Below are 18,130 nucleotides of genomic sequence, written 5' to 3' on the forward strand. Positions count from 1 at the left end.
GTGCTGGTCTGTTGTCCCAAGTAAGAAGTGATAGGATGAGAGGAAATGGCCTCAAGTTGAGCCAGGGGAGGTTTAGGTTGGATATTAGGGAAAATTTCTTCACTGAGGAAGGGTTGTCAAGCATTGGAACAGGCTGCCCAGGGAAGTGGCTGAGTCACCATCCCTGGAGGAATTTAAAAGACATGTAGAAGTGGTGCTTAGGGACATGGTTTAGTGGTGGACTTGTCACAGTCCTAACACAGGTTAACAGTTGGACTCCATGATCTTAAAGGTCGTGTCCAACCTAAACGAGTATATGATTCTATGATCTACTTTTTTTTTTCATTTTCTATTAATTATGTTGCAGTTAAAATGCAATGGGAATGAACACTAAAGTCTTAGTAATTAGAAATCTCCCTTAATGGTGGCTAATTATACATTCAAAGAGTCATTGATGGTCTCACAGCCAGAGGTGGATTTGGTATTGGTCTGAGCCCTGGGGGTGGACTGCGGCAGTTCTCTGCTGGTGTTGGAGAGACGATCACCAAGTGTGTGGCAACAAATCTGCTTGGGCCGCAGGCACAGAGAGAAGCCAAGTCCTTTTCCCACATCGCACAGTAAACCAACATCCGAGGATGAATGGGACTCGTGCTTCCTCTTTGTTTTTTCGTATTTGTTGTTATTCATAGGTGATGCATAACACATCATGTTACAGGATTTTATTCCCTCCTCCTTAGTCTTCAGCATAGACTGACATATGGCAATTAAAATTAGCAGCAATGCTGGAAGACATTAAACAGCCAAAAAAAGAGGAAGACGAGATGCCAGTTAAACTAATCAGACTCTGTGCCAACTGCTAAAGGTAACAGCATGCTTCCATAAAAAATGCTGGTGTATCTTTAAAATTATTGATAGTTCCTATTAGAGGGACAGCCCCCCCCCCATATTTCCCTGCTTTGCCAGTCTTTGCCAGCCAGAGGGAAGATGGATCTAAATCAGTGCTCTCCCAGCCAGCAGAGACAGCAGAACTGCCTGAGCACCCTCAGTCGGCACTGAAGTCTCCATCCACTGAAGTTGTTCTTGGGTGGCTTGGATTAGCACAGTGGGAACAGGAGCTTTTAACTGCTTGCAACCATGACATCAATGTGATTGCCCAAAGGAATGCGAAGAACAATCACATTATCCAAACAATTATCCAAGGAAAATTATTCAAGGATATTGAGTTGAGGATATTATTTTGTTAGTCAGGAATAGTTATTTTTGTGTTCGTCTTGGGTGTAGAGAGAGCATTACATTAATGCAGGTAAGAATATCTGGCACAGTTTTGAAAGTATACTACTGTTGCTGGGCATCAAAAATTGCAAGTTCCCTTAATTTTTCAAATCTGATCTTCACCAAACTAAAATGCTATAAAGGACGTGCAGTGATTTAATCTCTTGAGAAAGTGGCTTTTTAAGGACATGCTCACTATTAAGGTATAGAGCAAGTGTGAGTTGATATTGGCTGGAATCCTGAAGTAGAAAATGAGAAGGCGGCTGACAAATATCACAGGTGTGGCACCTTTTGTTGTTTTAAGCTCCTTTTCTGCCTTTACTTCCCCTGTTTTAATTAAGGTACTTATTCTAAAGAATACTTTCTTGTAAAAAAGGTCACTATTCCCTCTGCTCTTGGGTAGATAGCTAGAAAAACTTGAGTGTATGGAGAGCAAAAATAGTGTAATGATGCAGTCACCCATTCAGAGCATTCAAGCAAGGTTGAATAAAGAAATGCAATGTATTCACTAGCTTAAGGAAAAAAAGTTATCTTTTAGTTTTGAGTGAAAAAAAAAATGGTTAAACATCTTGCTCACATTTAAATTAACCCCAAATTGAAGTTAACATCTTGTGAGCCTGAACACTGAATTGCCATTAACCTCAGTACAGTCACTTGTGGCATCATTATCAGGAAACCTGCTACGTTTGCTTTACCCCTCAACACCACAAGCACGCAGCTCCCTAGTGTCTGTGTGTGCAGATATTTAGTGACAAAAAGATTGGTGGTGGTAAGGCTTAGCACGATTGTAAATAATAGAAAAAAATCTATGTATTTACTAGTTCTGTTGATAATTTTAAATGATAAACTTGTAATTAAGAAAGCTACAGTCACGGAGTACCCTAGTAACGATTACCAACAAGTGTCTGGTCAGAACAGAGCTATTATTAATGCATCAGCAAATTACTTGGAAGACTCACGCAGAGATTCAGTTACTCTCTCTCATTGACAGTGTCAGTACTTTTTAATTAACTATCTCCTTTGGAAATGATAAGCTGGTACAGGTACACTTAACTAAAATGCACTGCTTATCTTTGGAGAAGCTATGGGAGAGCTGCAATTTACTCCTGAGAAAATTTTATACATAATGAAACATCTTGCTAGAGGAGCAAAGAAACCAGCCTTCTATTACCTTTGACATTGAACAAAACCTCTTCTGGAACTTAATAACCTTGATGTTAACAAACTAACTTAAAAAAAAAAATTCCAAAACTTCATGGATATGTGATGCTTGGGGCATCTAGAGTAGGCTAAACTTTTCAACATCCCTGTTACTTTGCTAAGAGTTTCAAAGAGATTGCATCTCTGGGGGAGTCCTACTGAATGTGAAGTAAGGAATCACAGAATCATAGAATCTGGCCACGGATGTCAAGGGCAACAAGAAAGGCTTCTTTAGGTACATCCATGATAAAAGGAAGACTAAGGAAAATGTGGGCCCTTTCTGGAAGGGAATGGGAGAACTGGTTACCCGGAACATGGAGAAGGGTGAGGTACTCAATGACTTTTTGCCTCAGTCTTCACTGGCAAGTGCTCCAGCTACACCACTCAAGTCGCAGAAGGCAAAGACAGGGACTGGGAGAATGAAGAACCACCCACGGTAGGAGAAGATGAGGTTCAAGACCATCTAAGGAACCTGAAGGCGCACAAGTCCGTGGGACCTGATAAGATGCATCTGCGGGTCTTGAGGGAATTGGCAGATGAAGTGGCTAAGCCGCTATCCATCATATTTGAGAAGTTGTGGCTGTCCAGGGAAGTTCCCACTGACTGGAAAAGGGGAAACATAACCACCATTTTTAAAAAGGGAAAAAAGGAAGACCTGGGGAATTACGGGCCAGTCAGTCTCACCTCTGTGCCCAGCAAGATCATGGAGTGGATCCTCCTGGAAACTATGCTAAGGCACATGGAACATAAGGAGGTGATTGGTGACAGCCAACACGGCTTCACTAAGGGCAAATCGTGCCTGACAAATTTGGTGGCCTTTTACGACAGGTTTACAGTGTTGGTGGATTAGGGAAGAGCATCGGATATCATCTACCTGGACTTGTGCAAAGCATTTGACACTGTCCTGCACAACATCCTTGTCTCTACATTGGAGAGACATGGATTTGATGGATTGACCACGCAGTGGAAAAGGAATTGGCTGAACTGTTGCATTCAAAGGGTTGCTGTCAATGGCTCAATGTCTGAGTGGAGACCAGTGATGAGTGGCATTCCTTGGGGGTTGGTGTTGGGACCGGCGCTGTTTAACATCTTTGTTAGGGACATGGATAGTGGGATTGAGTGCACCCTCAGCACATTTGCCAACAACACCAAGCTGTGTGGTGTGGTTGACATGCTGGAGGGAAGGGATGCCGACCAGAGGGACCTTGACAGGCTTGAGAGGTGGGCCTGTGCGAACCTCATGAAGTTCAACAAGACCAAATGCAAGGTCCTGCACATGGGTCGGGGCAATCCCAAGCGCAAATACAGGCTGGACAGAGAATGGATTGAGAGCAGCCCTGCAGAGAAGGACTTGGGGGTACTGGTGGATGAAAAGCTGGACATGAGCCGGCAATGTGCCCTCGCAGCCCAGAAAGCCAACTGTATCCTGGGCTGCATCAAAAGAAGTGTGACCAGCAGGTCAAGGAAAGTGATTCTCCCCCTCTACTCCACTCTTGTGAGACCCCACCTGCAGTACTGTGTCCAGCTGTAGGGCCCGAACACAAGAAGGACATGGACCTGTTGGAGCGAGTCCAGAGGAGGGCCGCAAAAATGATCAGAGGGATGGAGCACCTCTGCTATGAAGGCAGGTTGAGAGAGTTGGGGTTGTTCAGCCTGGCAAAGAGAAGAGAAGGCTCTGGGGAGACCTTATAGCAGCCTTCCAGTACCTAAAGGGGCCCTACAAGAAAGCCAGAGAGGGACTTTTTACAAGGGTGTGTAGTGATGGGACAAGGGGTAATGGCTTTAAACTGCAAGAGAGTAGATTTAGATTACACATAAGGAAGAAGTCCTTCACTGTGAGGGTGGTGAGGCACTGGAACAGGTTGCCCAGAGAGGCTGTGGATGCCCCATCCCTAGCAGTGTTCAAGGCCAGGTTGGATGGGGCTCTGAGCAACCTGGTCTAGTGGAAGGTGTCCCTGCCCATGGCAGGGGGGTTGGAACTAGACAATCTTTAAGGTCCCTTTCAACCCAAACCATTCTATGATACCATTCTATAATCATAGAATCATTTAGGTTGGAAAAGACCTTTAAGATCATCAAGTCCAACCGTTAACCTAGCACTGCCAAGTCTACCACTAAACCATGTGCCTAAGCACCACACTTACATGTCTTTTGAACACCTCCAGGGATGGTGACTCAGCCACTTCCCTGGGCAGCCTGTTCCAATACCTGACAACCCTTCCAGTAAAGAAATTTTTCCCAATATCCAATCTAAACCTCCCCTGCTGCAACTTGAGGCCATTTCCTCTCGTCCTATCACCAGCCACCTGACAGAAGAGACCAGCACCCACCTCACTACAACCTCCTTTCAGGTAGTTGTAGAGAGCGATAAGGTCTCCCCTCAGACTCCTTTTCACCAGGCTGAACAACCCCAGTTCCCTCAGCTGCTCTGCATAAGACTTGTGCTCTAGAAAGAGATTTTCAGGAATGAGGAATGTGAAAACTTTTTCCATCTGTTTCACATTAGTTACTAAAGTGTGGCTGATAAAGTTAATTGTATTCCAGTCTTCTTGGGGAAGACAATATTTCACTTATACTTAGAGAATACCCTATAGGGGTATTTTTCTTTGAAGATATTTGCAAATTAAATTTTATAATTGAGAAAGTGAGGCAGAGATAGACAGGGCTTAAAAGTTCCTACAAGGAACTCCTCAAGAGCTGTCCTCAAGATCAACTTCCACTTTTGGAAGCCACTTTACATTTGCATGCTGTTTATCTTCCAGCATTTCAACAGGTAAGAAAAACACAGCTGGGTTGATAGCTTAGTTTTCCAAACTGCATAACAAACAACCAGAATTCAGAGCAAAGTTTTTTGTTTGTTCATGCTTATTGGTACTACCACTGTGTATGGTAGTGATTTGCATGTTAAGGGAGAATTGGAGACACTCGTATCAACTTGTGTAAAGTCAGAACAGAGTCAGAAAAAGAGTTAGTAAAAGAATCCAGCAGCCCCCTCGCATTCCTCCATCCTAAGCAATGGAAAAATACTTTCAACTAAAGGATGAACATTTTACTCTGATTAATACAATGAGGTCACAATACCTTGAAAGCACTGCAGCAACATTTAGAAAGCAGTAACTGGGAATTAGTTTGAGTAGAGATAAAATTTTGATAAATGGAGAAGCAGAAAAGCTAGTATATTACAAAAAGAAAAAAAGCCAAGGATACAAAGACTGTAGATTAACATAGGAACTTACTTCTCTGAACTTACACAGCTCCTTTCAGCCTCCAGTACTTTTTGCTATGTTTCTTTCTTTTGCCCTTCAGGATGGCAGTTACAGTTGCTCAGATCAAAAGAAACTCAGTTAAGAGAGGGAATGGTGTGACTACTGTCAGTGTTCAGCTAAAATTGTGACATCCTGGGTCACAGTGATTAGTTCCACAGCTGTAAAATGTCAGCAACTTTATTGATGCCAGTAGAACTATCTGTGGGATTAGGTAGCATCTAGCATTATAAAGAACATTACATCTCCATTCTAGCTTTTCAAATACACACATTGGGTAGCCAGCATATGTCACAGTGAATATATATATATATATTTCTTTAATTTACTGATTTCAATATTCAGTTCTTGGTATCACATCTCTGTTAATGTTCATTTACTTGGAATTTTTTGTGCAGTTATTTCTGTTCCTGTGTTCATATTTGTTTACTGGAAGACAGGCTGGAATATCAAAACCATATAAAGCCTTAGCAGAAGAAAGTACAAGGAATGAACATATCACTAATTGCTGAAAAAAGCACGTTGATGCATTTAGGAAAGACGCCAAACAAGACAGCTATAATATTGTTGCATGTTTGCACACCTAGCACAGAACAAAATGCATGATACCTTTTACACCTTTTTATCTTCTGTGATGCTGGGTTTAATCTCAAGTGCTATGAAAAGGTGCTAGACAGATCACTGTACCATGGTCTTAAACAAACCAAAATTAGGTCACTGCTTTACTATGTGACTCCAGTAAGAAACTGCACAATGTTATGCTGCCCTTGACAGAAGATTGAACCTTTTCAGAATCACAGGTAACCACGAAGTTTCCTTCCTTGTCCCAGGAGGGAGTAAACTGATACTATCCCAGGTTAATGGCTACAGCAATGCAGTCCAATATTGAAGTGCCATTGTGAAACCACATTTCCAGTCATCCACCTTGATCTCTCCTGCAAGGTGTATGGCAGCTCTGCAGAGTTTGCTTCCTTTCCATGCTGTGACCTCTCTGATGGATGGTTTATAACACCAGTATGGGACTTTGTACAGCTGGGGCTTAGGAGTCAGTTGAGCTTTTACAAAACATAACCAATTGCATTAGCCGTTAGATTGGCTAGGGCTTGATCAAATGGTTTTAGCCACTTAGGCACAGAAAAATGCACTACTTCTTTACAACCTAATTAGCAGCACTGCAGAAATGTATGCACATCATTTGCACCAGCATGTATTGATATGCATTAACTATAAATTCTTAGACTGTTGTTGTTAATGGAGAGCACTTAACTTTAAAGAGGCACCAGAACAGATTCATTCTCAGCAGTAGCAAGAGAAATTAATCAGCAATTTATTGAGTAAAAAAGATGTTATGCTGAATAACAATTACTTCTACAGACAATGCTATTGCCTTTTTTTTTCCTTTTTTTTTTTTTTTTTTATTCAAGCTACCTTTTAAAAATAAAGGAGAAGCACACAGGTCTCAGACCTAAATATCACTTTAACCAAAGATCCCAGATTCAAATCCAGTTATGTATGTCATACATTCTGCTGTGGGTCATCTGTTTTCTCCTCTTTATTCATAGTTCCACTTTCCAAATGTTAGGGCCCTGACATGAAACAAAAAATGGTTAGGGTGGTATGAAAAATGGAATTTAAAAATATTCTGCACAAGAAAAAAATTAAAATTTTATTCAGACACTTAAGAAGTGTTCTTAAGTCTGTCCTGGCACCTGAGAGGCTGCATATCTAGAAAATTGTTATTAAATAGCATCTTCTGGCCAGAGGTTTTGTCAAGAGCCTTCTGTCCATCTCCAATATGTCATGAAGCCCAGCTGTGTTTGGGTTGCATAGGACTGACTGTTAAAGACTGTTGGGACCCTGGAATTTTAGTTATCTTTGGACAGTTTCTTCAAAATAAGTTTTACTTGCCTTTCTGGAAGAACATTGTTTGAACAGTTAAAACAGAACTACGTGCATATCTGTTACAACCAAACTTAACCTTTACTTGAACCATTAGTTTGCCTCACACCACATACTGTCCAGCAAACCAAACCCCCAGCCTTCACTCTTCCCTCCACCTCTGCCACCCAGCAGTGCCTCACTTCCATGCTTATACCACAGTCCAAGTTGCTTTGGGTGACAGCTCTGTGTTGGAAAGATTTGCTGAGTTTTTCCTAGCAGGACTGATCACTTGGTTTATTTGTTCCCACCGAGGGACTTTGGAAGGATCTTCTGACACTGCATTAATCTGAGCCCTGGAGAGCGTAAGTTAAATCATGCTAAGTTCCTGGAAACCAAAAAATCCCAGCTGGAATTTAACCAGGAATGCCTCAGAGCTTGTCAAACCACTCTATGACAAAATAGAAATGCTCATATATGTAGCATGAATAAATCACATTCTTCACAAATTAAGGATAAATGTCCATTAATTGTTAGCTGACCTTCTAGAACTCTTAAAGCTTTCCTCATATGAAGACATCTTCCTACTTAGAACTTCTCTAATTCTTACAGAATGAAAATAATTAAAATGATAATACTCTGTTAAAAAGAAAGTTAACAATGGCTACGAAGTTGTTATTTCCGTTTTTAGAGCACACCGCTCCATTTTCGTGTTACCTTCCCTGATCCCTGTCTTTTCAGGCTCATCAGGGACAGCATCAGTTTCTGCATGTAGCATAAACAGTACAGAGTCTGCATACAGAATCAAGGGAAGGTGAAAGCAGAAAGCAACCTTCCTATCTGTTCCGTGGACATGCCAGCAGCACTCTGACCTGTACTTAGCTCACATTATTTACAAAGTTCTCAAAACCAGATAAAGCAACAGTAATGAGTACTGGGTCTCTAAATTGCCAACACAAGCTAAGAAAAGAACAACACCTAAGTTCCTGGTATTGCTGTGAAGAGTGAGTGTAAAATTCCTCTGTGTTATAGGCAAGGCTATTCCACTATCTAGCTCCGTTTACCCTTTGAATAAGAGACTGTACAATAATTTCCCCAACAATAACTCAAAGCCATAACCTTTTTGATTTGAAAGACCATCTGATAACTGCACCAGAGAGATGCAGAGAGGATATGAAAGATGGAAAAGCAGCAGTACTTCATGGAGTTTCTCTATGGATTGGTCGGCAACAGTGTAGGAAAACAAAAGAAAACTCCATGCTAGCCAGATGCCATGATGATTTCCTAACCACACACCTTTTTTATAGTAATTTTTGAATGAAACAGAGATAGACATTAGATAAACATTAGGAAGTAGTGCACTCCCCAGTGCACTCCAAACCATCTTGGGGAATGACACTGCAAAATGAATGAGGTAGCACCAGAACAGCTAGCCAGTCAGATTATTTGCGATCCAGAGGGAATTCTGAATGAAGTACCACATTATCCTACAAGATTTCCAGGCTGCAGGACCAGTTGTTCATACATCCCACAGCACTACTTAAAACAACTCTTCAGCACCGAAGCCCACCCACTTCAATTTAGTGTTTTGGACAGTGCTTGGGTGTCTGGAAGGGGGGAACCCCCCCCCCCGCTGAGGCTTAGGAAATAACTGACCAGGAGCCAAATACTGCAAGAAGCCAACATAGCAAATACTAGAGCTTTCATTAGAAGTGATAATTGTAAAGCAAAGCTTCAATCCAATTTGAAATGTACACACTTAGAAGAAGATGGAACAAAGGATATATAAACAAGATTGACTTTATTTTTATTTAAATTTTACAAACAATAACTTTTATTCAAGCTACTTGGGACCAACTGACAGTCTCACAGAACAGTAAATTTTAAACTCATTACAGCTAAAAATGCAGAGAGAATCTCTGAGGACAGTCTACACTTGTTTTAATCTTGAAAAGCATATCAGGAACCACAGTGAGGATAAGGCATATAAAAAGGTATTTAAAAATGCCGGTTCATTTTTAATGATATGGTTATAGATTCTCCAAAAATCTCCCCTTTATGAACATTTGAATGTTTCTTTCAATTACAAATTAGCCATTATAGCAGACATTATAGCTTAAAAAACAGAAATAAGCAGTCTTGCAAGTAGCGTGGCAGGCTCAGTGTAAGTGAAATGTCACAGAATACTGGAAACATTCACGATGGAACCCACATATTTCCATGTGTATCAGGTGCGTTAGTGTAAGGAATATTCCAAATCCACGGTTGATCTGTAAACCAAAACAAAAACATGCTCATCACAAATTCAGTTATTAAATGTTAAATTTTGATGCTCTTCCTCCCCTCCCTTTGGAGGCAGAAGGTCAACATTTCCACTGATTTTCACATAACCCCATGTGCAACTTCAGTATGCTGAAAATTTTTATTCACCTGTTTTTTGAAAGGGTAAGATTTAGAGTTTTCAAAAGGCTTTGCTTCCCCCCAAATATTATTTTAAATATAATTATCATAACCCAACATACTCCCCACCAGCTGTAAAAGAATTTATTTCAGACAGTAAACAAGAACAGTAATGCAGCCAAATTTAGTTTGGCCCAAACACAGCAACTTTTGTGCTGTGTATCTCTTAACCCAATGGAATTATTTATATAAATAAGTGCTGTAACATATTAGTACTTTCCACATGGACAGTAAGAATTCAGTATCTACGAATGATGCTGCCTGAACTCTGAAATGTTCGAGTTCACGCCTCACTTCTTCAAATATTACATCTTTAGATGAGCAACAGGTTTGCAGCAGTTCCCTCCCTCCCTCCTTCTCAGAATACAGAAACTATTCCCACTCTTGGGAAGGAGAAAAGGCAACACAGAAGGAGCCAACTGCTAGTTCTGCAACCTGCTCTAGGCTCCTCCTTGTACCACATACATGTTGCAGAAAAGCAGCTGGTCTGTGAAGCCGAGCTATTATTCTACTTCTCTTGGGCTACTCCTACTGAAATACAGAGAAAACTCCTTCAATCCTTTCAGTGATTCTTCTCAAATAAGAAGTTTATATAAATCTAGCCTGCTTCTTTTCTCCATCTACAAAATGAGCCCTGAAGGAAGACAGTGACATTAACCTGTACAATGCATAGGTTAAGCTGAATTGTACTGAGGATGATGGAGTAGTTCATTTATTAAAAACAAGCAACTCATCTACATGATATACTATATATACTTGCTAAAGAAGACTTGCTACATGGTTGTCAATTGAAATTTTACAGAAGCTATTGATTATGATTATTGTAGTCCAATTTTAAGTTTACAGGATCCAATGCCAGCTCTCACAATATATGAAGTGAGAATTACTGTAGCAAAAAGAGTAAGAAAGTGACGGAAGCAGTAATAAAGGACCATATAAATCACACAACAGCACACTGTGACAAGTACCAGGCCAATTAAACACGGGGCAGGGAGAGCATTCCTACTAAGTACTCATTATTACTTGCTATTAGAGTGCGTTTAGTTCTAGTACTGTAGATCCATAAGTTACAGTGAAACATATCCCAGCTTTGCAAATGTTTTACAAAAGTGTCTGTTGAATCTGCCTCACTTGAAAAAAGACTTTATGTTTAGAGTTTATGAAGACTGATAGGGATGTTACAAGCCACAGAAACCTGATGGCCAGAGAAAGAACAGCCTGTGCAACAAATGCCATCTTTCACATAATGTTATTGTAAGAGGACAATAAAAGCAAACATCCATGTCTTCCCCTGATTTAAAATCATGATATATCTTCTAGGTGGAAAAAGTAGTTGGCTGTCTTTTGGGTACAGTGGATAGGTGATTTCCAAGCACAAAAAAATAAAAGGCATCAGAAACCAGAATAAACTATAGCACTTAACTCACAGTGCACTGCCAAAAAACACCTCTAGGTTTCTCAGTCAACTGCAGGATATCTAAACTTTGAGTGATCTCTTAAAAAAAAAAAAAAAAAAAGTAGCATCATTATTTCCCTAAGCTTATTTTATCAGTCTCCTGCTTGAGAGCCATGTGTACCTTTTGTATTTTAGGTGAATACCTTACCACAGCATAAACGTTAATAGTTATAAGAATAGCTACAGAATAAAGCAAATGTTCGAAAAAGCATCAAGGATTTCAAGCATACAGTCAGATTTGATCATTGACCACTATCTATGACATCAGAATAAATCCAGTTCCACTCAAGCACTGGAATCTGTCACTTGGAGTACATCATGCAGCTTGGACCTATCCATCTTCGCTACCATCTGCAGTTACTCTAATTCAGCAAAACATACAGGCAGAGGAAGACTTAGATGTACAGAAATAACTTCAGTCACTCCTTAAAGTGCTCTGAGATACTTCAATATCTAATTTAGTTCTTTTTTATTGTGGCTATTTTAATAAAATTTTCTTGAGGTAGCTATGAATGTACTTGGAACTTTGTTCTATTAATAGGATGCTATTGGTTTTATAAAGCACCTGATACTATTTTAATAGGCCATGTGTAAAACTATTGCTGAAACAAATTATATTTTGGTTGTTTTTAAAATGTCAGATCCAATTTAAAATTATTTATCACTTTTATCACTGACAGATGGCAGTACAGTATGTATAGCCAAAACCAGAAAAGTCTGTGAATTACAGGAACATGCAACTGAACAGTAAAGTATAAAATACAATTAAAGCATCTTTGTGATCCTCTTCCTACAGTTTAAAATACAAGTGTCTTTTTCACTGTGATATGGATGAGGGGTATTCCTGGTTGATTTCTAAACACAGAGACTAGATCCTTACATCATCTTTCACAATATTTCATGAGCCTTCCAATTGAAAAATGTAGCTTTAAAGTAGTAAGTGTTCACATATATAGAAAGGTTACTCACAAATAACTGGAGTTCATCAAGTCATTCTACATATACATTCTAACATGGCAGACTTACTCCCTGCTGCATGACGCTGGAAAGTTCTTCCTTTCAGTATTGGCAGAAGGTGCACACTACATTTCAGACTCTTTTCTCCCCTTCCTTTGGATAAGCATGGCATTTAAAACAGAACTCATATTGTACCTCTCAATGCAAAAATCATACCTGAAAGATCTCAGGAAGGGGGAAAGGCAGACAGGGTATAGATGTGGGATCTATAACAATATTCACAAACAAGGTAATAATTCCTGAAGGCCAGGACAATGAACACTCATTGGGGAAAAAAAGAAAAAGAAAACAAAACCCAGTACTGCAGTTTAAAAGCAGGATTTGCTTTGTTTCTCAAAGTGCTGATATGACGAGAAAAAAAAGTCCTTTGCACTTTTCTGAGGCCTTTCCCAAGTTGTTCTAAGAAAACCCCTTGATGTACTTCTATATTAAAAGTTTCAAGTTCCTCCCATACAGCAGATTATTTCACCAGTCAGTAAACTGTGTAATATTTAAATCACAAATTCAGTGACATTCCTTGACTACAGCAAGCAGCTTGTACCTCTTCCCATGCAAAGGTACACCCCCCCGCCCCGGGCTGTACCCCTTTGTGTAATTTAAGTCTGTTGTAAGAAACTTCTCAATAGGGTGAATCAAAAGTGATAGGGGTATCAGTCCTCAAGCACTCTAAATTAAATGCTGTGCTTTCAAGAGAGAATCAGGTCAACTTGTATTGGTAAGAGAGATAATAGCAATATTGCAACTGAGGTGTGACAATGGAGCGCAATAAGAAGATAATTTTATACAACAAAATAGCAATACTCATCTGAAAGATTCTAGAGGGAAATAAAAATCTGAATATTATCAAAGGCATAAAGAAATTTTATTTATAAAGATAACTTGCTAAGTAAGATTGGCTGTTGTGTGCATGTTTCCCACATACCAGACTGGATCATTTTCTCTTTTCCTTCCAAGGAACTCTCAAATTATATTACTGGTCTTCGGGTTTCTTTTATCTTAGTACCACCAATACATTCAGCTTTGTCATAGTCTTTTTTTGTTATGACAGCCTGAATCTGTTGCTTAACAACAGAGGAGTTCAGGAGATTGTTGTATCTATATAGTTTATCTATCGAGATATTAAGTAGCACTATCAGCTACCAGGTAATTTCATTTTTTTAAATTCTTTAAATGTTTTGCCCTGAAGATGCATCTGCTGCCTACAAATGGCCTGCTGCTGCTCAGCTGACTATTGGAGGTGAACAACTGCAATTGCTCAAAGCAGCAATTTGCAAAGAGTTAATAACATACACGTTGCACACACCAAATGTTATCTGCTAAAAATTAATGAGGCCCTTTGTCATTTCAGAGTAGGAATGATCTTAATCTTTATTTTAAAACTGCCAGATGTAAACTGTGTGTGTTATTTCCTGCAGCAAGAGAAAGATGCAAGCTATGTATATCATGCATAATAAAACTGGTTTGTGCTGGTAATTTAAAGCAACTGGGAAGCAATAGTCTAAAGGAAAAACGTCTAAGTCTGTGCAACCTTAACTCTGATCTGTTAGGATGACATAGTTACATTTCCTCAGACTTCAACTACAAATCTTGCACTCTGCACAAGATGGATCAAATCAAATATAAGTTCAACAACTAGGCTGGGCATCACACTTCTATCCTGAAAAGAATAACAAATATAAAGTGCTTTTTTAAATTCTTGGGTTGACCAACTATTGAAGCAAAATATTGACCATCTGGTGAATTTGCCATCTCATGATGATGCTCTCAACTAATGATCTGAAGCATATTTTGGAAGATCTCTCTTAACCAGACACAAGCTTTGAGCTCAAAGATATTGGCTAGTAATGTGTCAAATCAGATGAATCTAGTAGCTCCTTCTGGTCTTCAAGTCTGTAACCCCAGCAAAACAATACATAGAAGTGGTCAAACTAAATGCTGACTCTGTAACTCAAGTTTCCTCTCGTACAAAGTGTTAATATCTTCATGGTCGTTATAAAATGCTTGAAGAAAACCAGGTTTTGCCATGTACTCAGATGTTACACTTGGACTCTGGGAGGCCATCTGAGGAAGCATCTGATGTCAAGTTGTCTTAAGAGAGCTTCAATCTCAAATTGCAGGTTTAGTCAATAATAATGCTTTTGGCTCCACCTAGGAAGGAAATGGATGCCAACACAGACTAAGATTGGTTCCAACACCCGCTCTCCACCACCTGCCCTGGTATATGAACTACAATGAGAATGTATACTTGCCGCTTGAAAAAATTGAAAACTAAACTTCTAAACATACTCAGGTTTACATTTACCATTGCTCTGAGTGTTAAATAAGTGAAATATTTTCTATTCAATGTATTAGCATCACTAGAAACAGGACTAGCTTCTAGCTGTCATCTTCTCAGAAGAAAGGGTATTCTCTTAGAGTTTGTACCATATTAAGCATACTGAGAGGACCTGAAGTTCTCCAAAAATTCATATAGGATGCTGCCAGTCAAGTTCTTTCAAACTCTAGAAAGTACACAGGTTCCATGTACCTATGCAATATTAATTAGAAAAAAGGTTATTGAAAAATGTGAATGACTTGCCCAGAAGTCTTCTTTCTTAATTTCTTCAAAAAATGTTTTAATTACTTGACAGAGAAACTGGAGAATTCTAGAACTTTGGACAAAAAAACAAAGGTGAGAGAAAGGTAGAGGCCACATACAGTGACATTTTCCCAGAACTTCTCTGACCTCCTGAGGATACAGCAGGTCCTCATAAGGGAGCTCAGAGTAGTAAAGGATTCCTCTAGCTTAGCTGGACAAAACACTGACCTCTTCTTTTAGGCAATCTGTCACTAGCAGAAGGCAGGATAAATGAAAATTATACCCACTTTTTAAATAATAGGATAAACACAAATATCTAAACCTACCAGAGCTGGAGGCAAATATGCCATGAAGTTTTTCTTGTTTTTATCCAATACAACAGCAGTTTATGCGTAATAAATGAGATGGAGTGTTACTAGTTTCCTGAAATCACTACAAATATTTACCAGATGTAATTTCACCATACTCCCAATTCCCACTTATTGAATGCTAGACAAAATATGAAGTACTGAATATCTGAAGTTACAAGGAAAAGGTCAATTTGCTCTTCCACGTTAGTGTAGCAATGGAATATTGAACAGCAGGGCCCTTCACAATGGAGAGAGCTGTTCCTGTGAGACATGTTACAGATGCTTTTGTGCATCATTAAGAAAATGAAATCACAGCTGTCAGATGTTGAAAACTTCAGCTAGAGAACTAATGAATTGTTAAGTGGACTGTACATTTCTCCACAATGCTTCAACTTGCGTTAAAGCAAATTTCCATCTCATCTGCCCACTGCTCTTCCAGCCTCTCATAGCATGAGATTTGACAGCTTTAGCCCCCAGTTACCAAGGGTAAAATAGATTTTCCTGCTGGAAAATACTGAAATACATTTTAATACATTTTTACAATTGTTAGAATGGCTCAGGAAAGAAGTCTTCAACAGAGCAAAATAACCAAAGACTAATGTAATTCATATAATTGGCAAATATAGAGAATAACATGTAGTTTCACTCTAACTTTAGATTAATCTGAACTGAGCTGGAACCTGTCTAATTTTCTTGTATACACATATATTTTCTCTATACTACTAGTCAATTGAACAGCCAGTTGCTTTCCTTGATTTAAAAACATACATTGAGGAGAAAACCGAATGAGAAATAACTTGTTTATCAGAAATTTCTTGCCCCCCTACTTTATGGGGTTCTCTCTTCCAGAGGGTTTGAGCAGTTCCAGAGCATTCTGAACTAAGAGCTCAGAAAAACCTTATATAAATTCCTGCCTTGTAACCCAGTCACAGCTCAAAGAACTGCTGATAAATATATATTTTAAGTCATCCCCTTTTCAGTAGCGCTGTAAGAGAATTTTGTAACTAGTGCATGAGATTAATAAATCTGAAATCTGGCAGAATAATAATGCAGAGAAATGTTTCAGATGTTTCACCTGCTGAGGACTCCCTAAAAAAGCAGAAAACAGAGCCAATTAAGCAGAAATCTAATCACACTTAAATGTAACTAGAAAGTTAAGTGCAACTCACTAGGAGAAAAACAGATGTAGTAGCCTCAAATACTGAAGCTTACTATAATACAACAGTATTTGTTGTATTTGTTTACAATACATGTAATTCACTGATTCATTGAGCTAATTGATCATATAATCATTACTTTCTGACAATTTTTGTGTTTTGACAACACAAATATTTTTTTCAAGCATTATAGTGTCATTTGTTGGTGGCTTTTTGTTTGTTTCTTTCTTTTGTTTGTTGTTTGTTTGTTTTTTTTTAAATCATCCTATGTAGTTAAAATGAGCTACTTGACATGAAAATATTTCTGCTATGATTTCTCTCACAGAAGAAATGTTACAAACTCCTCATCTCAACTTGAAGTGACTATGCTGCTACCAGCTATGGTTTGAGACCCAGTTACATTTTATTCTTTGTTCCCTTCAGGAAGATCAAATTACTACGGTTGGCATAGGCAGATGGAGTTTACCTGTCCATGTATTGTAAAATGTGGCTCTGAGCAAGTTTGAAATACAGCTGAAAACTAAATGAGAGCAACGGGAAAATTTTAAATACGTTGTATGTCACAGAGATGATGTATCATAATTACCCTACCAGTGACATCTTAAAGCACATAAATGCATCCTTCAGTAACTACAGCTTAGCCTATGATTACGTTTCAGTGAAGGATAATCTATCTCTCTGGAAGAGAAAAACAGTGCAAAACCAAGAAGTTACCTGTCTCACAATGACCTTAATTTATACTCTTTAGAAATCTTCGGAAGAAGAAGAGGAAGAAAATCATCATTGTTTCTCCAAGAGATCCTCTTTTCCTGTTTTGCCTAAACTTGAGTTTTAGAATGAAACCCATTGACTAATGAGGCAAACCAGGTAAAGGTGGAAAAGTCTTTTTTTTTTTTTTTTTCCTCTCTCTGTTATATGGGGTGAGAGAAAAGTAGGACAGGGACCAAATTATTTCATTATTATTGAACATATGGACCTTAAAGGACTGCGGATCAACCTCATGAATTATTGTGGCTGAAACCAGACAGATTATTTACATCATTTACCGACGAGTTTATCATTGTATGTCCTGAGATGCGTTTTATTGCTTTTCAAGATGCATTTACTTCACTGTAACAGTTTTCATGCTGGAAGTCCAGTCCAATCTGATAAACACCAATTAATACGACAGAAACCCATTGTGACAAGATGACAAATAATCTCTGCAATTAAATTATTTCCACGATATAAGGAACTGTTTTTCTTTCACTGTTACATTATATAATTCTCTAACATTAGAGTATGTCTGATCCAAGACTTGAATTTGTACAAGTACAGAAAAAAACAATGTATTTTGATATAACTATCTTCTACTTAGAACTTTAAATGGCAAATCTATGGCCCTGCTCCTGACCATCTATCTGTTCACTATTGCACCTGTTTCTCCTCCCTCCTGCTCCTGATAGGAGTATTCTGATTATATGAAAGTGATATGTACTTTGTTTTTCCATGGTTTGAGAATCTGAGTTTGTGGAAAATCC

At 38.8% G+C, this 18,130-nt stretch overlaps 1 protein-coding gene across 3 annotated transcripts in view; it reads right to left on the reverse strand.

Moving 5' to 3' along the window:
• Nucleotides 1-9,376: 9,376 nt before the first annotated feature.
• Nucleotides 9,377-18,130, reverse strand: part of TDP1 (tyrosyl-DNA phosphodiesterase 1) — a 51,247-nt gene continuing 42,493 nt past the window's right edge. For all 3 annotated transcript variants that reach the window (XM_030040443.2, XM_030040454.2, XM_030040450.2), the window contains exon 16: nucleotides 9,377-9,862. In XM_030040443.2, the coding sequence (XP_029896303.1) occupies nucleotides 9,789-9,862 (74 nt within the window). In that variant the 3' untranslated portion in view covers nucleotides 9,377-9,788. The remainder of the gene's footprint in view (nucleotides 9,863-18,130) is intronic.

The sequence above is a fragment of the Aquila chrysaetos genome, chromosome 2 (assembly GCF_900496995.4).
Source record: "Aquila chrysaetos chrysaetos chromosome 2, bAquChr1.4, whole genome shotgun sequence".
NCBI lineage: Eukaryota > Metazoa > Chordata > Aves > Accipitriformes > Accipitridae > Aquila > Aquila chrysaetos.